The sequence below is a fragment of the Nansenia antarctica genome (genome assembly GCF_963989245.1).
Source record: "Nansenia antarctica genome assembly, chromosome: 20".
Taxonomy (NCBI): Eukaryota; Metazoa; Chordata; class Actinopteri; order Argentiniformes; family Microstomatidae; genus Nansenia; species Nansenia antarctica.
The window spans coordinates 3846973-3864587 of record NC_137693.1 but is presented as its reverse complement, the minus strand read 5'-3'; the positions used below and the strand labels follow the sequence as shown (position 1 = coordinate 3864587).

Sequence of the window (17615 nt, the reverse complement as noted above, 5' to 3'; positions counted from 1 at the left end):
CCTGGCCAAGATAGCCCACAAGTACAAGGTTAAGAAATTGAAGAATAAAGCGCAATAAAAACAGACAAGGGACAACAGCTAAACAACAGACACAATCTGTTTTAGGAATAGCAATTGCACTCTTCTGTTACACATTCTGTTACCGCAAAATAAGAGAAAGCTGCTCTGCCAAGTTCGGAGCAAATCCTGGTTACCCGATAGAGCAACAACCATATAGTGGAGCGAGAATCATAACAGCTGTTGGTGAGTGATATGAGATTACATAGATACGAAGGGAGTTTGCCCAGTACGGCTTTGTAAATAAAGATGTACCAGTGATGCCGTCTCCTTAGGCTTAATGAAGGCCAGGAAACCAGATCATAACATAAAGTACACAGTGTCAAAGTGGCTGTGTTCTGGATGTGTCCTCTCTTTCATCTGCACTGACCTGAATACCAGATGATAGGTGAAGGGAATAAGATAGATAACCACTAGGACTTTGACTTATCCAGTGTCTTGTCTTGTATATTTGCTCCATGTGGGGCGGCTGTGGCGCAGGAGGTAGAGCCGCCGTCTTATGATCGCAGATCGGCGGTTCGAGCCCCGGCTGGCCACATGTCGAAGTGTCCTTGGGCAAGACACTTAGATAAGACACTCCCAATGAGTGGACCTTGCATGGTAGCTTGTCGTGTGTGCGTGTGTGTGTGTGTGTGTGTGTGTGTGTGTGTGTGTGTGTGTGTGTGTGTGTGAATGGCTGAATGAGAGGCCGCTGTAAAGCGCTTTGGAATAAGGCGCTATATAAGTCAGTCCATTTGACCGTTTACCATGTTATGAGTGGTCATTCTCCTTGTCTAGTCCTGTGGTATGCTAGACCTGTGGCACAAGCACCTGTTGGGAAAAGAGAGAGAGCAGCTGCTTGAATGCTAAAAAAACAATCCTATGTTTTTCTCAAGTCAGGGTGGAGAGGTTAAGGTGTGATTATGCATGCGGCCCCGCTAATAGTCAAGACTGCAGGCGGTGGGCAGCTAGCCTCCGACCTGCTCTGTTTATTGAAGCAAGCAAGGACGCCATTTGTATTCCTGTACGGTTTGCTTGCATTACACGGGCTGACAGGCTGGCGTTCTTTTTTGCCAAGATCATGAGCGTATGAATATTAATAAGAGCTCCTAACCCGTGCGGTGCTGTCAGGGAGCCTAGCTCAAAGGGTCGGACGCTGGAAGAGTTGGTTTCACCTTATAGACCTCCAGAGAGTTTGACTAAAGTACTGTATGTATGTTCTGGTAGCTTCTGTGCATAACTGATTTCTCTCTCTCTCTCTCTCTCTCTCTCTCTCTCTCTCTCTCTCTCTCTCTCTCTCTCTCGCTGTCGCTGTCTCCTGTCCGTCATTCTGTTTTATATTTTATACGAAAGTCCCATTGTTTTATCCTATTGCTCTGATCAAATTGTATTTAGTCTATTTTTGTTGTTGTCGATCTGGTGTTGTTTTATTGTGGGATTGTGCTGGTGAAACTTGATGTTGAGCTGCTCTCTTGGCCAGGCTTCCCTTGAAAAAGAGACCGTTGTGTCTCGACGGGACCGACCCTGGTTAAATAAAGCCTAAATATTATTCAACCCCCCCCCCCCTCTCTCCCTGTCTCTGTCTCTGCCTGCCCCTGTAGAGGACATATTGGATGAGGTGTCGGGGTTGTCCGTGGTGAGCCCAGACCAGAGTGTCGACGAGGGGCCTCGGCTGGTCCCTGAGAGTCCAGGAGACACCCTGGAGGACCACACCGTCACAGAGACGGGACCCAAGGTACGTGGGCCTTACGAGCACACGCACACACGCACACACACGCACACACACAGATGGGTAATACACACACCGAGGGAGTGCGCGTCTTTGTGACATAATGACAGAATGGAGCTCAGGGGACATATCGTTGTCAGACCCTGGGGCTCTCCTCAGTCTCCTGTGGTGTTTGAAGTGGTTTGGTGGACTGAATAGTTTGACTGATGGACTGGTTTGTTGTTGCTTTCACCTCTGGAAAACAATGGCAGGTGGGTTAGCTCCGGGGCAAATGGGATTAGTGTGTGTGTGTGTGTGTGTGTGTGTGAGCGCATGCCCGCGGCCGCATGCTGGGGGGCACCAGGGTCAGTCTCCCGCTGCTCTCCTAGATCCCGTTCCAGTTGGAATGACCACAGGAAATGTGGGAATCGGCGATGTCATTATTAATCCCACATTGTTAACTGGGAAAGTGATAGCCAGCGTTGAAGGGGGGAAAGTGATAGCCAGTGAAAAGCGTATATAATCTTTTTCTCGTGTGAGAGTGGCGACCTTTGAAGAGAGGTCGTTCGATTGGCTGCCTCGGGACAGCAGATGGGAGGATCTGCGGCGAGCACGCACACACACAAACACACACACACACACACACGCACGCACGCACACACACAAAAGTATGCCACGTAATTACTATAACAAACTATAAACGAACCCACATGGCACATTTTGTTTCTGTACTGCAGTGTGTGCATGTCCGTTCGTTCACCAGTGTCCGTGTATGTGTCTATCAACCCAACACAAGACCTAGATAAATGAGTGAAAAGACTGTGCGTGTGTATGTGTGTTCACGTGTGCGTGAGTGTGTGAGAGAGAGAGCACCACACGTCACGTCGAGCGAGCGCCGTCCCTATCTAATTAAGATTACGTCTCGTCTGATCACGGCCGGCTACAGTGATTCCTGTAAAGTAGCGGTGCACCAGACGATCTCCCCTGGATACGGCTGTCACCCCCATTACCACGACAACGCCTGATAACCGGTAACCACCGGAAACGATTTTCCACCTCTCAGTCAATGGCCCATTCGCACATGAAAAACATGAATAAAAAAAAGACAAGGGTCGGGGACAGAGTTCTGCTGTGGTGCTTTTCATCTGCAAGGCTACAAATCAGGGTCCGTTTAAGAGTTCTGGTTCTGTCTGCTGCTTCTGTCTCTAAATGTTTGTTTTTTTGTCTGGAAACGATTAGATGTGAGAAGCGAGTGACGTGGTTTTCTACAGATCTCGTTCCGTTGGGTCGGTAAACACTGTAGGGCCGTATGTGTCTCTCTTTGACCCGGTACAGTAATGCTTTGTTGTGATAATCCAACACACCTTCACCAGATTATGTCAACAGCAGAATTTCTCTCCTGTCCTGTCGTACCCCACTGTCCTGGCAGTCTGTCTGTCACCACCTCATCCTGTCTCCTGTCGTCTGTCTGCCCCCTCTGTTCTGTTTATCTCTCTCCACTTTGCTCGTCCTCTCCCAGTATGTCTCCTTCCCCCCCATCCCTCCCCCCCCCTCCCTCCTTTCCTGTCTCTCACTCTTCTTTTTTTCTCTTCCTCCGTCTGCCTCCGCTTGCCCTTGTTCTCTCTCTCTCTCTCACTCTTTTTTTTCTTTCTTGCGCCCTGCCCTTGTCTCTCACATTCACCCTGCCAACTTCCTCTCCTAAATAAAAATACCTCTCTCGCCATCTGCCTCTCTGCCCCCCCCCCCCGCTCTCCCCCATAATGCAGCAGCGCAGGGTGATGCCCACATTCTCTTTCACCCCAGGTTGGTCCCCCCCCCCCCCCGCCCTCCCCCTTCATCGTCCCCACCCACCCACCTCCCCTTTCCCTTTTCATCCCCCACTCTCACCCCGTTTGTCTCCCATCCGCTTCTCGACCTCCCGCTGCCCCCACCCCCCCCCCCCCGCCCACCCCTCACACCTCCTGCTGTGTGTTTTCCATAAACATGAGGTGTGTCTTCAAGAGAACTTGACCTCTTCGGTCGCTTCCTACCGTTTCCTGACCCACCTAAAGCTGTCGAGTTCTCCGGCGATCCCGCTCGGTAAACACAATCGATTATTTTTCGGACCGGGATACCGTGGATACCGTTAGGCTGCAACAACGTCTTTCGCACATTTCACCTTCTGTGCCGCGTTGTTTAAGTGAGAATCTGTAATCTTCTCTCCTCTCTCTCCTCTCCTCTCTTTTTTTCACCCATGAGCTGTCTCTGTCTGAGGTGAAAGAGGGCAATCTTTTTCTCATTTCTTTCTCTCCCCCCCCTTCTCATTTTGGGGACCGCTGAAAGGGAAGAGAGAGCGAGAGAGAGGGAGAGGGGGGAGCCCCTTATAATTATCCTTGCATTCTAATTGCTCGATTATCCACACCAATCCAGATCATTTAGGCTAGATAAATCAGTGTCTGAGTCGCTGGAGGAGATAGACAGAGACATAGGAGTTGATTATGATAGACCAAGGAGAGAGAGAGGGGGAACTGGTTATTAAGAGGGACTGAGGAGAGGGAAGCGTGTTTTCGTCTGCTATGATGGTGACCATGGTGATTGCCTATGTTCAGACAGCCAGACTGACAGATACTTGTTTCGCCAGGCCCAGACAAGCCTCTCTCACCACTGGTTTTAAGCGACATCGTGATTGGTGGAGGACTTAGGAATATGTGTCAGGAGGAAATTAGTGTTACAGCAGTGTACGTGTGTGTGTGTATGTGTGTACGTGTGTGTACGTGTGTGTCTCTGTGTGTCTCTGTGTGTCTCTGTGTGTCTCTGTATGTGTCTGTGTCTAGAGAGGAAAGAGGTTTTTATTTGGTAGTGTCGGTTCATTTTGATGCGACACTCTCTGTCGTATGGTAATTGGCGGTGCAGGTGTGTGTCAGTCAGGTTGGTAATGCAACACATAACGTCCTCTGACGGCTCTGCTCCAGTGATTGGCAGGTGGTTGTCACACCGTCGGAGCCCATCTGGATTTACCAATGAGCCTGTCTGGAGAAGGTCATCTCTCCTCCTCCTCTCACTGTTACTATCTCTCCATCTCGCTACTCTCCTCCTCCTTCCCCCTTTGTGTTTTCTCTCGCTTTCTCCTTGTCTCTCAGTTTTTCTCTCTCCCTCTCTCTTTAAAACTCTTCTTTCCTCTCTCTCTCTTTAAAACTCTTCTTTCCTCTCTCTCTCTCTCTCTCTCTCTCTCTCTCTCTTTAAAACTATTCTTTCCTCCTATTCTCAGTTTCCTGTCCTGCAATGTCTTAGTTAGTCCACCAGGGGGCTCCCTCTGCTCTGCTCGTGCCTTGAGCAGCTACTGTATGTGAGAGCTGCCTTGTGGGTTTCTACCACGCTGAATACTGTCTAGTCTCAATGGCTTATCCTCCCAAGTACATTTTAGGGCCGCTTTCACAGATGAGGCTTAAGCCCAGTCCTGGACTATATCGCTAGGATTAGGCTTAATCCTCGTCTGTGAAACCGGCCCACTGCAGCACACTACAGCCCGTCAGAGCTGAGGAGGCTCTCTCACATTCCTGTCCTGTAAAATCATCAGAGGTTCTATCTGGATTAATAAAGATGCATGTCCTAACATGGCATAACAGTACAGTGTCCAATTACTGTGTGTGTGTGTGTGTGTGTGTGTGTGTGTGTGACATGTACAGAATCCAATTACTGTGTGTGTGTGTGTGTGTGTGTGTGTGTGTGCAAAGGTGGCATGGCAGAGCGTGTGTGTGTGTGTGTGTGTGTGTGTGTGTAACATGAACAGCATCCAATTACTGTGTGTGTGTGTGTGTGTAACATGTACAGCATCCAATTACTGTGTGTGTGTGTGTGCGTGTGGTGTCAGTCATAATAGATATCCCAGCATTCCATGAAGGGCTTTATGGATGTCCATGCTTCACTTGTTAGTAGTGATCTGTGCATACTTTTGAAGTATGCTACTCTCCTGTGTGTACTTACTGTGTGTTACTGTGTGTGTGGCAGGGGGACAGTGGAGGTGTGTGTGTGTGTGTGTGTGTGTGTGTGTGTGTACATTATATTGATAAGGGGATGCCACTCCTCACCAGGGAAGGAAACGTTGCCTTTCCTGTCTCCCATAAGTCTCTCTCTGTGATAAGACTACACACACAAACAGACAAACCCTGTGTGTGTCTGTGTGTGTCTGTGTGTGTGTGTGTGTGTGTGTGTCTGTGTCTGTGTCTGTGTGAGCACTCTATGGATCTCAGATTCCGTAGTATGGGTGTGTGTGTGTGTGTGTGTGTGTGTGTGTGTGTGTGTGTGTTTTAGAACAGGTTTGTACTCGCCCTCTCTCTCCCGTCTCTCCCTCCCTCTCTCTCTGTTGTCTGAGGGAAGGAGTAGGATAGGCACTGTTTGAGCCGGACTGACTGGAGAAAAGGTACGGCTGCTCTTCACTCCTCTATTCACCACCTCTTTCCTGTCCTTTATGCATCTCTCCTTTGTTTACCTCTGAGCTGTTCTGTGACGGAAGTCGGCGTTATTGCCGCTGACCGTGGAGAACGGGAAATTCAGAAAGTGTGGGTGTTTGAGATTGACAGGAGGGGCTGAGTTGGAATCCGTTCCTCAGCCTTCAAAGGAGCGGTTATGTAACGTTCGGCATCGAGTACTAGTCTGTTTGCCAAGGGACATGGAAACGCGTGTGTTATTTTTTTCGTTTATTTGTATCCTCGGGAGCTGACTTAGTCAATTAGATTTCAATCACGCTTTGGCACATACCTGGTAACGGAGATTCTATACTTAAGTGCATATTTTTTACATTCCGGTCCTATTCTGATCTCGCATCACTCTGTAGGAAGAGAAATACCGTTCAAGTGTTGTCATGTCTAAGTATTTGGGTATTTGGCTCCGCTGAACGCAGGTCAAATACAGGTAGTGCCATCCCGTTATGGTCCGAGTCTTGTTTAGGGCTGTTTCACCTCCGCACACTACACATCAGTGCAGGCTAGTGGAGGTAGAAATCACAGGGCGGGCTCATTGTAATGCGAGGAGTCTCCTATGACCCGTACACACCCGGCGTACACACAGTCCTGTTTAGTCATGTTTGTGTGTGTGTGTGACTTTTCCACCCTGCTGCCTCCTCCCCGCCCATCCTGTCCCTTTCATCCTCACTCTCCCTCCCTCCCCTCTTCCTTTGGGTATTCCTGTCGTTGTTGTTGTTGTTGTTGTTGGTTGTTATTATTCACTGTTTCATGCCGTGTACAGTATACAGTATTGCTGTTGCCACTGCTGGGAGACAGAAAGAGAGAGAGAGAGAGAGAGAGAGAGAGAGAATAGATGGACACAGAGAGGGGAAAATAGAGGCACATAGATGACACGGAGGAGGATCTGAAGGCGTGAGTGTGCAAGAGAGAGAGAGAGAGAGAGAGAGAGAGAGAGAGAGATGCTGAAGGGATAGATGCTGTGGAGGAGTGAAGTGGAGAGTGGTGTTGGACTATGCTGTGCTGTTGACCGCCGACGCTCCGGTCTCACTCTCTTCACTGCTGTCTGCCTGCGTTTCCTCACTGCTGTCTGCCTGCATTGCACAGAGAGGAGCGTTGTGGAGCGTCTCATCTGTTCATCTGTTCATCAGCTCAGAGCTACGTAGAGGGTTACCGGCAGAGGGGATAAAACGTTGCATAACTTTGCACGGTGTTTGATATCATATCCGTTTGTTACTGCATAGTGTCGTTGTCGCCTTACGCTCTGTCGTTCCGTGTGACACGTCGCGAGGAGTCGGAGCGACCACGCTTCGCTCGGACCCGGGGACGGATACGCCCAGCGCACACCAGGCTGATAACGTTGACCTTTGAACTTTCCCCTGACCCCGAGGTTGACCTGTGTGACCTCGGCCGTGACCATGTCAGCCAGGAGCAGAAACGCTAAAAGCTCACGTGAATCCATCTATGGCATGCTGCAGCTGGTGAGCATCACTCCTGTGTGTGTGTGTGTAATGTGTGTGTGTAGTGTGTGTAGTGTGTGTGTGTAGTGTGTGTGTGTAGGTTCACAAGGGTGTGTATGTGTGTGTGGGTGGGTACACATGGGTGGGTGAGTGTAGGTGTGTGTGTGTGCGTGCACTTGGGTGGGTGTGTGTGTGTGTGGGTGGGTACACATGGGCGGGTGAGTGTAGGTGTGTGTGCACATGCCTGCGAGTTTGAGTGCCACTTATATCCGCTGATGCTGTTATATAACTTCTCGTGGGGTGGGCAGGATATAGATACATTATTAAGGATATGTTTACTGTGTACTGCAGATCTGTGCGTGTGCGTGCGCGCGTGCGGCTGTGGTTTCATGTGTTTCTGTATTCTCTCCACGCACTTGCTTGTCTGCTCATTAGCTCTTTAACGACACTGCCGCTTGTGTTCTCTGTAGCATCATGGCCGTTTCCAGTAACAGTGCCCTCTGTCTGGTCATTACTCGGTCCCTGGCTAAACACTCCTCCATCTGTCACCGGGGCACCTTCTGGCTGGCCACGGCCATTAGAAGCCACCCGCAAGGTCATGTGTCATCACTCTGTTTGATGTGGCTGTGGCTGTGTGACGTACGCGAGGACTTATGGCCCTGTCAGACAGCTATTAAATCCTGGTTTTATGCAGGGTGGTCTCACTGAGATCACAGGCTCTTCCTCAGGGGAGCCCTGCTTACATAAATGTACATAAATATGTTACATATTATATAATATCTCGCATTACATTAGCCTTAATGATGAACAGTACATGACCTGACTGACGTCATATGCGACAGCAGCTGGTGAAACCAGGAACAAGTCGACAAGTACAAGGATATTATATATAGCCTTCCCAGTACAGTATATTCCATGGAATTTCCCTGGTCCGCGGTATGTGTGAACACGACTGACCACGGGAAATCCTCCCAGGCAATTACCCCAGGTCGGGACCATGTATGATTCCATGGAATGTACCGGGTCGGTTTATGTGTGAACAGAAGTCTGAACATTCCCTGGTCCGGCACGCGAAGGGGTTATGTCTGACGCAAGTCGTTTCCACATGGAACAAGTTAATCAATAAGTTACCACAGCGAGTAGTTTGTCACATGGTACTTTTGGTTCGCTCCGGTGATGTTCGGGAGTTGACTAGTTAACCCACATCACATCAGCCAAAGTAGTGATAAATATAATTCTACATTGATTGATCATTGTATGACAACAAACCTCATCCAATGCAGAAAATATAACAGGCTTCCGAAGTTTGCGACCATCCCCCGACCATGTCTAATTGAGTTAACTCGTATTATGTTTACCATCACCAAGTTCTCCCATACTGTGCTTTTGGACTAGTATAGTATGTTTATATCAACGGTAATCAAGTGCTTTAGTTGGCGAGCGAACTTGGTGATGGTAAGCATAATACGAGTTGACTCGCTGTTAAATTAATGTGAAAAATGTGATGATAAATACATATAAAACAGAGATATGATATATATATATATATATATGGTATATGGCAATCTCACTTGCCTGTCTCGTTCCAGTTCTGCATCCAGTTGAATGCGTGCTTTCAAGTAGATTGAGCAGACCCGGGTCAGAGCCATGTGTGAAAGGGTGCAACCCGGTAATTGTCGGGCATTTAGTTAATGTGTGAATGGCGAAAATCACTGGCGGACCCGGGTTGGGATTCCATGTAATTTACAGGGAATTATGTGTGAAAGGGGCTATAGGCTATATACAGTAAATGTAATATGACTCTCAATCTCCACCCCTCCCTCTCACTTTCCATTCCTCTCTTTATCCCTCTGTCTGTCCTTGGGAATGAGCTGAAGACTTCTGCCCATTCTGCTCCTCGTATATTTAACACCTCTCTGTCTCAGTTATGAATATCAGTCAGGGAGACTGTCTTGTGAATACCCGAGTCACCAGGGAGACTGTCTTCGGGGATGAATTATCTTCTTTTTTCGGGAGGCCTAGGTTTTTAGGTCCTGTGTAAGTGCTGACAATGCCCCTTGATCCTCAAACCTGTACAGGTATGAGAGTCTTGTTTCTGTTGGTTTAGGGTTGGTAGAGCTAGATACAGCACCAATATGGCAAACCCTCAGAGAGAGAGACAGAGAGGGGGTGTGTCAAAGGGGTAAAACTGGTTTGAATACCACAATGGAAAGCCCTCTCAACGCTCTCAACGCTCCACTCCACATAGGAGACGGGCCGTGCAATCACCAGCGACAGGCCATGACCTGAGTAGACGAAGCGTCCCCGTGTCACTGTCAATATGCTCCCCCAGGAGACAAGCGTGGCATCGCCCCTGGCAACCAAGACACACACACACCAGACACCACAGATGGTACCGTAGTCGGCCGAAACTATAGCAACGATTGCCAAGTGTCTCAGCAATATGAAGCTGAAGAGAAGATACCGTGCTGTGCCCTTTTAGCTAGTGTTTCTGTTACTAACCCTAAGCATTTAACAGATGATATTACATACAGTATATTGTATAATGTCATCCCATATATTTCTAGATGACATCATAGCGTCAGTGTGTGTAAACCATACACAGTTTATTTCCTCCCTCACAGTAGGGCTACAGTACAGGAACCAATAAAGTCTCTCTGGAGCTCTATAATCTCTATGTTCTCAGTGGTGGTCTTGCTGTGTTTGCGTGTGTGTGTGTTTGTGTGTTTATCCCCCATGAGAAAATAATTTCCTTCATTTCCCAGAGCTGAGGTCTGCACAGCTGAGCTCTCAGTCTTATCACAGGTTTCAGCTGGAGAGTGCTTGTTGCTATTACGAGCTCACCCCAGTTCACTGCGAGTGTGTGCGCTACGTGCGTTTGAGCTCATTAATTTTTTCTCTCAGCATTTTGGGGAGATGCTATCTAATGCTTCTCTAATCCGTGTGTCCTGTCTTATCCCAGAGAAGAGTTCTTCTGGCATACCCCCCCCCCCCCCCACCCCTCCTCCAACCTCATGTCTGCTCACTTCCGCTAGTCGGTATATCTCTCTGTGTTCTTCTGTGCACAAACTGATCTGACATTGAACTCAAATACAGTACATAGTTGCTGACGAACGAGTGACAGGAGGGTAAGAAATATGTCACTTATGTGTGTAGATAAGCTCTCTCTCTCTCTCTCTCTCGCACATTGTGCAAGCCTACATGCCTTTGCCCACTCACTCTCTGTGTTTACTTCGAGACCTCTGAACCGTGAGGAAAGGATGTGGATGAATCACGCGCCTGTCTATTTGTAAACCGCAGATCGTGGTCTTCTTATTGATTCGGGCGGCCGTGAGAGCTTCGTTTGACGCCAGGGTTCACTGCAGCAGTTGTGTAAAGGTTTTTTGGGGGGGAAGCGACTCATCCCGACCTGTTTCCCATTACGTTGCACAACCCTTATCAACCCATCTCGTATCTCGCACTCGCATCAACACATCTCTTGGATCTCAGATGGTCCTTGGAAGCCGAGCATGTTTGCGTAGGAGTTATGATGTGTGTTTGTGTAGGGGTGATGTTATGTGTGAAGGTACGGGGTCGTGTTACGTGTTTGTGTAAGGGGTGATGTCATGTTATGTGTTTGTGTAGGGTGATGTTATGGTATGTGTTTGTGTAGGGGTGATGTCATGTTATGTGTTCATGTAGGGATTATGGTATGTGTTTGTGTAGGCCCTACACATACCATAACACCACCCTACACAAACACATACCATAACATCACCCTACACAAACACATACCATAACATCACCCTACACAAACACATACCATGACATCACCCTACACAAACACATACCATAACACCACCCTACACAAACACATACCATAACATCACCCAACACAAACACATACCATAACATCACCCTACTACACAAACACATACCATAACATCACCCTACTACACAAACACATACAATAACATCACCCTACTACACAAACACATACCATAACATCACCCTACACAAACACAAACACATACCATAACACCACCCTACACATACCATAACACCACCCTACACAAACACATACCATACAGTGTAGGGTGATGTTATGGTATGTGTTTGTGTAGGGTTATGTTAGTTAACAGCCATTCCTGTCGCCTTAGGGAGAGATGGGGTGTTCTATTCTGAGAACTTGACCATCCCCGTCACACCTGGCATTCTTTAGTGAGGTAGTGGGGCACTCTCTCCTTGGACTGTGCCGTGTGTGTATTTGTGTGTGCGTGTGTGTGTGGGCGTGTGCACAGCTTTTGTGTGAACAATATGTGTTAGTAATACCAATACGCAGGTGTGACTGAGTACATTCCAAAAGGGAACCATCGGCTTCCATGGTAACACCTGTCTGTGGATGACGACGTTTGTTTTCACAAAGGAAATTGAGTGGGCTTGCACAGGATGGCGGATGTCTATTGAAGCACTTGTTTCTAGGCCAATTAGCTTTTTTTGAATATCCTCTCTCTCTCTCTCTCTCTCTCTCTCTCTCTCTCTCTCTCTCTCTCTCTCTCTCTCTCTCTCTCTCTCTCTCTCTCTCTCTCTCTCTCTACAGAGCACAGAGCAGGTCACTGCTTTCTGTCGCAGTCTTCATGACATGAATCCTCCGGAGTGCCCTCCATCGTCCTCCTCCTCCTCCTCCTCATCCCTCTCTCCCAGCCCCGTGTCTGCTCTGCCACCTCTGGTGACCGCCACCCAGAGACAACTCTCCCACGCGGACAAACTACGCAAGGTCATCAACGAACTGGTGGACACGGAGAAAACCTACGTCAAAGTAAGTACCGAACCCTTCTTGGTTTCGGTCTGTGTGAGTGTGTGTGCACACTCACTCCGATGAGGGTTTAGCTGACGGCAGAGTGAGACCTGTGTATAAGATTAAGGTTGAATTGGCACTGTTTACATTATGATTAGAGAGTGACTGCTGGCAAAGCCTGCTGCATTAGTGTCTGACACACACACACACACACACACACACACACATACACACACACTGAATAATGATTTGACATGTTGGTTTCAGGACCTGAGCTGTCTCATCGAGCGCTACCTGACCCCCCTGCAGAAAGAAAGCTTCCTCACTCAAGATGAGGTAAGGCAACAAGCACCTCTTGATCATTGCAAAGATATGAACTATGTCTGTATTACAGCCTTGTTCTTGGATGCAGTGAGTTGAGCATTGTGTATGTGTGTGTGTGTTTGTGTGTGTGTGTCAGCTGGACGTTCTGTTTGGGAACCTCGGGGAGATGCTGGAGTTCCAGGTGGAGTTCCTGCGGACCTTGGAGGACGGGTGCAGACTGGTGCCTGACCTGGAGAAGCTGGAGAGGGTCCAGCAGTTCAAGGTGAGAGCAGACTTCCACTGTTACATCTCACTCACTTTAAGAACCTATTAGAGCTCTGTAAGGCTGCTTAATACTACATTTGAGCAATACAATAACAGCCAGCTGGAACATAAGTATTGAACTTATTTTGAATTCTTTGTCATGAAGTACCACTGTCATGTTTCAAGTTTCAAGTTTTTTGTTACGTCACATTACACGAGTTTAAGAGAGTACAATGATTAGGCTTCGGTTCCTGACATTGCAGCACAAGACATAAGGCAATAGGCATAATTAAAGATAATAAAAAGTGACAGTAGCACAGGACATAAGTGACAAAAAATAAGACAGGATATAGTTAGCAGTATCCAGACAATAACACAATAGGCATGCTACAAGATAAAGGTGACAATAGTACAGGTAAGACAGGATACACTAGTGGTGCAGCTAGTAATAATAGATAGTTCAGTAGTAAAGTGGCTGTGAGCTTATGGTTTATGTAGTCCGTATACATGCGGTGTGCTTGGGGATGATAGTCAGTTGTCTCTCTATAGAAAGTGCTGTTCTCCCTGGGCGGTTCGTTCCTGTACTATGCTGACCGCTTCAAGATCTACAGTGCTTTCTGCGCCAGCCACACAAAGGTCCCCAAGGTCCTGGCCAAAGGTACAGTAATGACATGCTCCTTACATGGATGACACATTGACAATGTTTTTTTTTTTTTTTTTACTTTGTTAGAGCATACAACTGTGAACATAGCATTAATAAAAATAAAAAGGTACATATACTCTCTATAGAAAAGACTTGGGAAAAAGTGAAATGACATAATACTGAACAACGAAACAAAGGGTAAATGTACTTTCTGAGGTGAATCTAATGTATCCGCTGTGGGTCTAGTATAGAATGTGAATAACTCAGAATAACCCTCACTTGAGTTGAGGGATATCAAGAGAGATTGAAGGGGGGAAGCCAGAAGTGAAAAACTGGATCACCAGTAAATGTGTATTTGTCAGCCATCTCAGCGCCTCACTGTGCCAACGAGAGTGAGGAGGTCACAGGTCACAGGTCAGAGGTCAGAGTCAGTATTCGAGCATGACAGCACATGTATTGGTGTATTTAGGACATGGTAACACAGTTAGTCCTGCTGATACTGTAGACTTTTTTAGATTGGTTTGTCAACTAATATATATATAATATGTATATATATATATTACGAGTTAGTGAAAATAGATTGTATGTAGTATTGACAGTATGGAGTGGTCTCTTATTGTGTTGGTATCGTCCCCCCCCCTCCAGCTAAGACAGACCCAGAGTTCAAGGCGTTCCTGGCTGAGAGGAACCCCAGACAGCAGCACTCGTCCACCCTGGAGTCCTACCTGATCAAGCCCATCCAGAGAGTCCTGAAGTACCCTCTACTGCTGAGGGAGCTCTACTCCCTCACTGACCCCGACAGCGAGGAACACTACCACCTAGACGGTGAGGAGTGTGTGTGTGTGTGTGCGTGCGCTCGCGTGTGTGTGTGTGTGCGGTCGCGTGTGTGTGTGTGTCCGTGTGTGTGTGTGTGTGTGTATCCGTGCATGCGTGTGTCTGCATGCGTGCAAGACGGAACTGAAGTACCCACCGATTCTAAAAGAGCAACACTCTGAACCAAGGCATGAGGGACTTTGTGGTTGCGATTGTACGACTGCTTGTAATGTGTATGACTATTCTCGTGTGTACAGCGTGTGTACAGTACGTAATGTAGGTTGTTGATGTGTATGAAGTAGAACGAGGTGTGTAACCTCCCCCCTCCTTCTCCCCCTCCCTCAGTTGCGATCAAGGCCATGAACAAGGTCGCCAGCCACATCAACGAGATGCAGAAGCTCCACGAGGAGTACGGAGCTGTGTTCGACCAGCTCATCAACGACCAGACCGCTGACAAGAAAGAAGTAAAAAATCATCATCATCATAACAGTGATAATGGTTCGTTGTGTACAACAGGACCTAGTGTGTAGAGTCAGTAATAACACATTGTGCGTCTCTCTCTCTTTCTGTCCCCCAGGTGGCTGATCTCTCCATGGGGGATCTGTTGCTTCATGCTACGGTGGTCTGGATCAACCCACCCTCCTCCCTGGTCAAGGGCAAGAAAGACCCTGAGCTGGCTGCCTTCGGTGAGGCTCGAGACTTACTTTTGCACCCACACCTGGTGCAAAAAAAGAATACATTTTATACAGTGCTGTCAAGTGGTGTTATGTCTGAAGCAGGGATAAGAGCACTTTTCCATTCTAAAAGTGCACATGACATCGACACGTATGCTATAGATTGCACGAAGGTTCTCTGATGATTGATATAATGGTTGTGCTTTCCACTTGAATGCGTTAATTTGTTCCGCTAGTATTATTATGTTTCCCGAAAGGCCAGGCAGGCCCTTAAGCAGGGTTCTGAAACCTGCTCTTTCTGTACACTCTCAAGGCATAAATATTCCAGCATTTTTACAAGCTGCTACTGAAGGGCTTTCCCTGACAAGTGGCATAAGAACACAGAGCGAGAGAGCTGCTTCTGTATTATGACATGACTGGTTTCCATTTTCAGGTTGTGTTTGATGGTTTCAAAAGCAGCTTTCCACAAAAGCTCTCCCTAATAGTGTTGACGTGACGCTCCAAGCTCCACTGTAGTGAAGGGTACATTCCAGAGCTGTTTTAAGAGTTTAATTTGAGTGCATCAAAATCTAACGCAATCTCACCCCCCTCTCTTTCCACCCCATCCCTTTCTTTCTTGTCTTTCAGTGTTTAAGACTGCGGTGGTCTTTGTGTACAAAGATTGCTCCAAGCAGAGGAAGAAAATTGTGAGTGCCATTTTTGTCCACTTCCCTTCATGAAGCATAAGGCAAAGCGGGCGACGATTATAGACCGCCTTCTGTCATGTTTTTAAAGCAAGCAGGCTTTTAGTTTGGAACGGGCACAATGAGGGCATCGTCCACATTTGAAGTTAATGCCCCTCTCTCATGTACTGAATGCATCTCCTGAATACAGCAGAGACTACTCTTGTGAAATAGAGTGGAAATATAACCTGGATTTCGCAGACTTCTCGAAAGCACTCGAGTGTAGTAGCGCTGTACAGTAGAAGACTTTTAAAAGGCTTTGAAAGGCTACCTCCTCAAGCCTGGCTGCACTGTACCAAGTCCCTCTGCTGTAATGCAGGTGTGTACCACTCTCCTGTTTTGCTGTTCTGTGTCCAACCCTGTGTGTGTGTGTGTGTGTGTGTGTGTGTTTTTCAGGGCGGGTCTCACCGGGCCTCTGTGTCAGACGAGAGGGATCCCTTTCGCTTCCGTCACATGATTTCGACCGACTCCCTCCAAGTCCGCGCTCTCACAAGTACGTCTCCCCCCACCCCTCCTAACTGCTGTGCCTCGACTCCATGAAGCCCCCCTTTCTCTATGCCTTCCCCACAGTATACCCACCTCTTTTGAATCCCCCCCAAATCCCTAGTATTCCAGTTTGGACCGCTTTTTAGTCATTATTCTAGTAGGTTCTCATTCCTATCGGTTTGATTGTTTGCATACACGTCTCTGTCTCTGTGGTTTCTGTATCTCGTGAGTTTACAATTATAAGGTTCTGATCTCCGTTTAGGGTAGTTCAGAGATATTGAGCGTCAAAGTTTTTACATTCCATTATGTCTTGTGAGATGGAACCTTTGTACTTTATGAATTACTAACTCAAACATTTCAACATTTTAAAAATAACACCACACAGCCATTAATAAACACCTAATGGATCAGATTATGTAAAAAACTCAATTTTGACAAAAATGGAGATAGAACCTTATAATTCTAACGTCACGATCTGCCCAGTTCTCTTCCTTTTCAATCCGTTTCCTGTTGAAACTCCTCCCTCTCTTCCTTTTGCAGAGGGAGTGAATATAGTGTATATTTTATGAGAATTACAGCTGAAACCCTAAGGATACTTCCATCTCCCTCACTGGGGGGGGGGTAGCCTAACGTAGCCCTCCGTCCGAACCTAACCTGATCATCCAGTGGATAGTGTACATAGCCTTTATTTATGTAAACCAGCTCCTTCCCTTCTTGTGAATTTTTTTTTTCCAGGGGAGCCACCCCTCCTAAATTTCGTTGTTTGGTACCTGTACTGTAGCAATGACAATAAAGACCATTCATTCATTCATTCATTCATTCATTACCCTGCTTGAGGGGTTCACAACCCCGACTCGGAAACCCTGGGTCTGGATCCTATGACCTGGTGTTCTGAGAGACGGTCCAGAGGGACTGGAACCTAGTCGACAGTTCTGCTCGCTGTCATCTCCCACGGTCAGACAGGAGATTACTGTGATAAACGTCTGAGGATAAAGACATCAGCCCAGCTCCATCTACTCACACACTCTCATCCTCTTACAGACAGACCTTAGATAACCTCTATCTGAGTTTCTTTCTTTTTTTTTTACATGTCTGGGTGGTAATAGGGGATTTCATTTTGTCTAGTGACCGGAGGCAGGGAATGATTTGACACATTCTCTCAATATAGGTTACATGTTCTCAGACAGCAAATGGGACACTGAAATGATGTGGTCTCTCTCCCTCTCCCTCTCCCTCTCCCTCTCTCTCTCTCTCTCTCTCTCTCTCTCTCTCTCTCTCTCTCTCTCTCTC

At 47.4% G+C, this 17615-nt stretch overlaps 1 protein-coding gene across 1 annotated transcript in view; it reads left to right on the top strand.

Moving 5' to 3' along the window:
• The window catches only part of tiam1a (TIAM Rac1 associated GEF 1a), a gene marked incomplete at its 5' end in the record, with an annotated part of 44136 nt that overhangs the window by 24045 nt on the left and 2476 nt on the right, over positions 1–17615 (top strand). The window contains 10 exon segments of the mRNA XM_080549664.1: positions 1638–1771; positions 12223–12441; positions 12688–12756; positions 12881–13006; positions 13537–13645; positions 14276–14455; positions 14789–14907; positions 15021–15129; positions 15745–15803; positions 16236–16332. Of these exon segments, the coding sequence (XP_080405790.1) occupies positions 1638–1771; positions 12223–12441; positions 12688–12756; positions 12881–13006; positions 13537–13645; positions 14276–14455; positions 14789–14907; positions 15021–15129; positions 15745–15803; positions 16236–16332 (1221 nt within the window).